The sequence below is a fragment of the Nylanderia fulva genome, unplaced genomic scaffold (assembly GCF_048542155.1).
Source record: "Nylanderia fulva isolate GAGA-0341 unplaced genomic scaffold, ASM4854215v1 Scaffold15, whole genome shotgun sequence".
NCBI classification, from domain to species: domain Eukaryota; kingdom Metazoa; phylum Arthropoda; class Insecta; order Hymenoptera; family Formicidae; genus Nylanderia; species Nylanderia fulva.
Window position 1 is genome coordinate 3,036,434 of NW_028189730.1, and position 7,842 is coordinate 3,044,275.

At 28.2% G+C, this 7,842-nt stretch overlaps 1 protein-coding gene and 1 pseudogene across 3 annotated transcripts; both read left to right on the plus strand.

Annotated features, from left to right (window-relative positions):
• Positions 1 to 14: 14 nt before the first annotated feature.
• On the plus strand, positions 15 to 5,595 carry LOC114939023 (RCC1 and BTB domain-containing protein 1-like; annotated as a pseudogene). The gene is made up of 10 exons (XR_014924217.1): positions 15 to 740; positions 825 to 1,032; positions 1,909 to 2,064; positions 2,141 to 2,474; positions 2,557 to 2,681; positions 2,771 to 3,046; positions 4,159 to 4,283; positions 4,365 to 4,480; positions 4,552 to 4,682; positions 5,443 to 5,595. The product of XR_014924217.1 is annotated as an RCC1 and BTB domain-containing protein 1-like (transcript).
• A 1,355-nt stretch (positions 5,596 to 6,950) lies between these two features.
• On the plus strand, positions 6,951 to 7,837 carry LOC146724088 (uncharacterized). 2 transcript variants are annotated; one of them, XM_085480527.1, is made up of 2 exons: positions 6,951 to 7,146; positions 7,304 to 7,837. In XM_085480527.1, the coding sequence occupies exon 2, from the start codon at positions 7,351 to 7,353 to the stop codon at positions 7,750 to 7,752; it is 402 nt and encodes a 133-aa protein (XP_085336653.1). In that variant the 5' UTR covers positions 6,951 to 7,146; positions 7,304 to 7,350; the 3' UTR covers positions 7,753 to 7,837. The 2 variants fall into 2 exon arrangements, with proteins under 2 accessions (XP_085336653.1, XP_085336654.1); XM_085480528.1 differs by having other exon boundaries at positions 7,130 to 7,168.
• Positions 7,838 to 7,842: the final 5 nt, after the last annotated feature.

The window sequence follows — 7,842 nt, forward strand, 5'->3', positions numbered from 1 at the left end:
TATACTCGTGTATGTGCAAGTAATCTTATTTGGTTTATATTGGTGTAATTGCAAAATTAATCCCATTTAAATAATTAATTCGATGTCTTTTTTCTTCAAAAATTTTTTCTCGCCAAAATTTTTGCTCTATTGTCAAATTTATTTTGGATAAAAAGTGGAAATTAAATGTCGAATTTGACATGTTATTAATGCATAATAAAATAAAATTTTTAATATATTCGATATATCGTGCAAAATGCAAATTGTGACAAGAAAAATTCAAATTTTGCGGGAAATTTTTACTGCGACGTCACAAAGTGCGATTCACTTCAGAGAGATGTCGGAAATATCGATATTGATTTCGGTTATTCCATCAGAAATCATAAACAGAAGATCGTCGTACGTAATTAAAAGTTCCTCGAGTTAGAATAATATAATTTATTAATTTTATATTTATAATATTTATTCAGTTTTCCCGTGTACATTTTTATTTCGTTGCACATTATGCGTAGATTTATATCTTCATTCGAAATTCTCAGTTTTGAATTTCTTATCGTTAGAAGTCTGTGAAATGCGTCAGTCAAGTGTTTATATGCATTGGCTGCGTTCGCTTTGACACTTTCAGCCTTATAAGTATCTTCCGTCTTCGTTGAAGAACAAAATCGCAAAGAAGATATATCCATCGGAATTCAGACACTGGCCGATTTTAAGCCTCCTCAATTCAGAGTTTACCATGCAAATTCGAATGGTTATGGTATATGGTAAGTTTCAATTTTCTTTCCCTTTTTATTATATTACTTCTTATTATATGTGATATTATTACTGTGACACTTTGAAATATGTAGGTAACAAAGGTGACTGCGGTAGCAGGGCTTTAATTGTGACAATGGATGAGAATGTATACAGCTTAGATTATAACAAAAATGATCATTTGAAGCCTATTAATACACGTTTCGGTCTCCAACCAAAAAAATAAAGGAACTGTGTGGGAAAAATATCAAGACTTTTGCTTGCAGCTTATATTTTGTGCTGGCACTTACAGAGGGTGGTGAGGTATGTCAAAGAGTCTATATCCTTCGAACAGCACATTTGAATTTATAGGAATCAATTTCAGTCTAATTGAAAGATAAGATTTATATCAGATTTTATGATTTTTCCAAGTTCTAAACTGCTTTTAGGGAGCAAGTAGAAATCAAAGTTTATATTCATGTCTTAAAATACTGTACAAACAAGAAAATACTGACAAGAAAATGACCTAGTTGTGTTATTTGAGGAATATTGTAATAACAATTATTAAAGTTAGTTATTAGAAATTATAATTTTGAAAAATGTGATTTCTCTCTATTCTTATTTCTTTCTTATTTTAAATTGATTATGTGTGCAACATTTTTATTCTACACATGTGTGTGTACTTATTATGAAATATAAGTAACAAAAGTTGTTAAGAATACATAAATAGAGTACTGGGATGTAGAGATTGTATATTTGGCCATAATATTAATTTCAATATATAAATATTTTTAAAATTTAAGATCAACAGAATAATTATGAAAGAATAATTTTTATTTCCTTAACAAGAGGATTTGAAAAAATTTGTTCTCTTTGATAAACTAAAACTAGGGAAACAGAGATTCCAGCATGCATTTTAACTCTGCGCATTCAATCTGGTTTTGTAAAAATTTAATCAATTTATATGCTTTTATAATATTTTATAGGTGTAAAAAAACAATTTTTTCTAATATTTATCAATATGGCTAGTAAATTTATAAGTTTATAAGATCGAAAAGCACTTGCATATAATACAGAATAATACCAAACTTCATCACTAGTCTTTTGTCCAGTCTTCTTTAACAGTGCTGTTATCTCTAGATAATAACTCCCTGCACATATGAAGCTATAGACATAAAAATAGATATTATTATTTAAAAGATTTATTTGTGGAGGTTCGATAAATATTACAATTTGGACAGCAAATCTGTGATTGCTTCCACACCTACTAGAGTAACTGGTTTATTAAGCGATAAATATGTCGTGGACATTGCATGTGGCAGACATCATTCTCTCGCTCTGACCAGTGATGGAAAGGTAAGTAAAGATTGAACTACAGTCGTAACGATAATATTAGTCATTCTTATAAACTATACAATTGTTTGTAATTTAGGTGTACGCTTGGGGAGAAAATAAATGGGGGCAGATTGGCAGCACTCACTTAGATATCTTGGATAATCTATCAAGACAGGTGAAACATGAATTGGAAGGGCAGAAGGTTGTTCAAATTGCCTGCGGCTCACAATTCAACATGGTTATTACTGACAAGGGCAAGCTATATGGTTGGGATGACAATAAAAGTGGCCAGATTTCAGTGCATATTACCTATTACTTAACTGCCAACAACAAATCAAAATTTAATCCTCCTAAAAAACATAGTTCTGTTATTTCGGACAAGTTTTACGTGTACCCACACGAAATTACTGCTGTCTCAGGTAAAACAATAGGTATATAAATTTAATTAGTTTTTCTTAAGACTTGTATCTAAAGAATGTTACTGTATTGAATATCTTCATCAACATTGATTAGTTAAAGTGGCCTGTGGATTCGCTCATACATTGGTGCTTACGAATAATGGAAAGATCTATACCTGGGGCAATAATGATAATGGAGAACTAGGCACTACTAATGAACTAAAACCTGCTCCGAATTTGGTAAGTCATGATTTATTGATGACAAAACTTCAATAATTACCACGATAAATGAAATGGAACGAGATTAATAAAGATGATTCGATCGATAGGTAGACATGCCAGAGTTGATTTTGGACATCGCTGTCCACGATGACGTGAGTGCTGCCATTGACAGTAATGGCACTGTCTACATATGGGGCTACTGTTTCGGCCAGGAAATTGTTGTCCCGTTTGCTACAGGCTTCTCGAGGTTTCATGATGCATTTGCGCTTTCAATAAAAGACATGCACAAGCCGCTGACTGTGTCTACGAATAGTGACATCGAGGATGTTCTGAATATATTGGAATCTTTCGCATTCGTTCTGCAAGCGGCATTTGACGACCCGGTATATTTTCTTATGTCATTTTTCTATACATATTTTTATGTGTAATGTAGCATAAAAACTGGATACAATATATGTATATGATTATTTATATATATATATACATTATATATATATATATATATATATATATATATATATATATATATATTGTAAATTAATTTTATATATATATACATTTTTTATATATTTTATATATATATATATTGTAAATTAATTTTATATATATACATTTTTATATATTTTATATATAAGCATAAAATATAAATTGTTAAAAATAATTTAATATTAAAAATAGTATTTTAAATTAACATATTATATGTATACAGGGTGTCCCATAATTCGCGAACCACCGCGAATGGGCAGATAGAGCGTGTTAAACTGAATAGAAAAGTCCTGTATCATTTTGCGATATTCGCAATAATTATTGAGTTATTAACTAAAATATCTAAACGAATGAGCGGGTAGAAAGCGGTAGGCCGGACTCGGTGTGCATGTCAGATGACTTATTTGTTATATGCCGCTTAGTATCAAAAGTATCATCTTACTTTTCGGCGCCACTACATTGATCGCCGCTCGCTGCATGACGCCGTCTCTCGATCAAATAATGCTTTCTACCTGCTTATTCGTTTAGATATTTTAATAAATAACTCAATAATTATTGCGAATATCGCAAAATGATACAGGACTTTTCTATTCAGTTTAACACGCTCTATCTGCCCATTTGCGGTGGTTCGCGAATTATGGAACACCCTGTGTATATATATATATATATAATATATTTGTGTTTTATATCTATATATTTTTTAAACTTGTGAATCAAAATTAGAAAAACTTAAAGTTTTTGTTTTATTGAAAATTTTTAAAAAGTCCAATACCAATTTACAGATTGTTTTAAAAAAAGAATCGACAATTTTTTTGTAGAGAAAATAAACTGTAATTGTAATGATTACTTTTTGATTGAAATTTTTGATATTATTTCAGTCACTTTAAATTATAATGTTAATTAAAAAACGAAAAATCGTGTAAATTTTTTACAATAAATCCATGTTAATTTAAAATAGTATTTTTAATATTAAATTATTTTTAACAATTTATGTTTTATGCTGACGAAGACTACGAGTGATATAACTATACAAATCGAAGGACAATCTATTTACGTTCATAAGATTATTCTTAAGATTCGTAGTTCCTATTTCAAAAATAAATTTCAACATGATAGGGCGGAAAATAATAAAAGGTAAGTATTAAAAATAAATTACTCTTCTTTAGAACTCTTAATCTTAATTATTTCGTAATGTCAATACATTGATTTTAATAGTACGCGAGATACGCCAGAGATATACTCTGTATCGAATTTTTCCTATATCGTCTACAAAACTTTTTTGAAATATTTATATACTGGTAAAGTTGATTTACCTCCGACGAAAGTGTTAGGTAAGTTTGAGCTGATTTAGTTGATTATTACAAACTTACAATCCGCAAACTAAAATGACACTTTATTACAGATCTTATGATATTGGCCGACGAGTACTGTGAAACTAAACTTAAGAAAGTGTGTAGCCAGATTCTAGAGCAAGCAATCACTCCCTCCAATGTAGCTTTCTTCTATAATAAAGCGATTGAGTACAATGTTAAGGTAAATATCATACGTTTGCAGTTAATTGTTATTTTAATCAGGATGTATACTCCCGAAAAGAAAAACATTGAAAATCTGATATTCTCAGATAATTTTATTCCTTGAAAAATAAAGGAATTCTCATAAATTTAATTGGCATTCAATTTTTTTAAATTGCTTCTTTGATAATCTCATTCTTATTTAGCATATAGCTTAAGAAATATATGTCTAATATATCTTTACTATATTTAAGTTTTATTTAAAATTTTATGTAATTTTTTTATTAACAATCTATTTTTAGTATCAAAAATGTTAAAACGATTTTTTAAAAATTGTTCAATTTTTTAATATATAATATTTAAATAAAAATACTCATTTAATAAATAAATAAATAATAATAATATATAATAATAAATAATAATAAATTTTATTTTATATTTTTGCACATATTTTTAATGATTATTTATTTAGATATGATATATCGTATTTTATTTGTCCAAATTAATTCCATAATTAATAAATCACTATTAAATGCTAGGAAAACTGCATTCTTGATGATAATTTTGCAATTGCATCTATAAAAACATTAGAAAGTGTATACAATAAAAAAAACTTTATTAAAAATCTGCATTTATAAATTTTCTTAATTTACTTGGAATTTTAAAATCAGGGAATTCTCAGGGAATATTTTTTAAACAAAATTTGAGTAGACACCCTGCTAATGTTAAAATTCATTAATTATATTTTATGTGAATATCATCAAATACCATTTGAATTTTAGGAGTTCGAGGAGTTTTGCTTTCAGTTTGCTTTGCGTCACATGAAAGTTGTAATACTATCGGAAGAATATCTGAAGTTAGACATGACTACAAAGGATACTTTTATGCGTCGAGCAGCTGAAGCAAATGTTTTTAGAACGTGATCTCTTTTATGAAGAGCAAGTTTCGGACAAAATCCGCTGACTGATTTTTTATGTTCCTATATGTGCTTAGTGAATTGTGCCATACTTGTTTAATAATAAAGTGAATCTTGTTCTAATTATTTATAGTTTCTACTTATACTATAGATAGTTTAACATTACATGATATGTATATATTCATTGTCAGTGTACATACATGTAATTGATCATATCTAATTTTACAAAATTCGGGATAATTTGCATGCAAAATTCAATCTTCTTTAAATAATAAATTTGATATTTATGGTAAATATTTTTTCTTTTCACTTCTGAAAAAAGTGAAAATATAAGAGAAAAACAATTGTTGTAAATATATTATAAAATACAACATGTATATGCAATTGAAATAATAAAGGATTAATTCCTATAAGTCCTTATAAGTTCTGATGAAATCTATTTTATAAATAATTTTATTATACATATATAATTATTTATATATATATGTATATATATATATATATATATATATATATATATATATATATATGTATGTATATATATATGTGTGTGTGTGTATGTTATGTATGTAGGTATCTATATATATATTTCATTTTCCTAATTAATATCACTTGATTCGAGGTAATTTAATTGAATAGCAATAATAGAGAAAACTATGCGAGCAATTTCAAGGACTTTCGATGACATAGAGTTTAGACAGTTTTTTTTTAAAGATACGTGATATATTAATTATCTATCATTTTTAATTATAGATTTTTTTGTTCTCGCCAACTTAATATATGTATGTATGTATACACACACACAACTTCCTTTTGTTTAATTATCAGGTTGATTTTTATTCGAAATCGTAAATTAAATCGAATTAGACATGCTAACAGCTAATTAATATGAAATAATATTGAGAATTTTCAATCAATTTACAATATCGCAATTTGTGATGTATAAAACAATAATCTAATTTTATATTTTGCGAAAAATAATTTCTGTTATTTCGATATTTTTGCTTTTATGTAAGGCTGAATTTTCATGTGACGCTTTGACGTTAGATTTCAGCGCCAAAAGACGTCACGTGACCGAAATTGACAAATTGGTACCCTTATTTTTGATCACGTGACGTCTTTTGACGCTGAAATTTAATTTTATATATTGTACGAAAGATATATTTTACATATGTTGCTAAATTTCTCAAATTTTGATAATACATTATTTGTTTATAATTTTCTGTGTATGTATATTCTCATACACATGTTCTATATTTTGTGTCAATTTATTATATATTAAAATATCAGTATTAAAATTTTGACAAACCAAATTTTTACTTTTATTTTTAGTTACAAGGAAGTGATATTCTCTAGTCAAGTGTATATATATAAGTCTATTCTTTTCGGCTGAACTCAGCTGATCTGGCTGCACTAATTCAGAGTTTATCTTAATTTTTTTTAGTCCATATTGGAAGGAAAGAGAAATACATCCGAATCAATGCAGTCAAAAAGAGCAGACCTTATATCTCAACTTCCGCTCCCCCGTTTGTCCAAAGGACCAAAGATAACAAAGGACGATCAGCATGAGGTAAGGCAACATTAGAATCAATGTGAGTGTCCTACGTGGTTGTATGAGTTGTATCTCTAAACGATCTAACAATATCGAACAAAAAAAAGCATAACGAGTGATAGTGCGGAAGATTAATTTTTACTCACTTTTTATAGTGTATATTTTATTATTTCAGACTTATAATTTAAGCAAGAACTTATTAACTTTCCAAGTCGCATTACTATGACGTCGAGCACATCGTCGGAAGACTCCTTTTGCATCATAACAGACCCCGTAAAAGACGAAAGTAAACAAGACTTAGAAAAGATACTTAGAGAAATAAATAAGAAATATTTACTCGATGATGAAGAAGAAGAAGAAGAAGAAGAAGAAGAAGAAGAAGAAGAAGAAGAAGAAGAAGAAGAAGAAGAAGAAGAAGAAGAAGAAGAAGGCCTCAACCTAAAACCTCTGCTAGGATTAAGAAATGACGATAACGAAGACGAAGAAGATCAAGAAGATGAAGAAGACAAAGAAAATGAAGAAGACGATGATGAAGCAGACAAAGATGATAAAAAAGACGACGAAAAAGAAGACATCCAGGAGGAGAAATCAGAGTCAAGAACGAAAGAAATAGAGCAAGTTTGATATTTTTTTCTCATTTTGTCCACATCTCTAGATAATAGTGCAAAAGATGAAAAGCGTGTGAAATAAAGTGCAATTAATTAAAATCAAAGT

What these genes read in the sequence shown, in the direction of transcription:
- LOC146724088 (XM_085480527.1), top strand. Translation starts at nt 7,351, where the DNA reads ATGACGTCGAGCACATCGTCGGAAGACTCCTTTTGCATCATAACAGAC.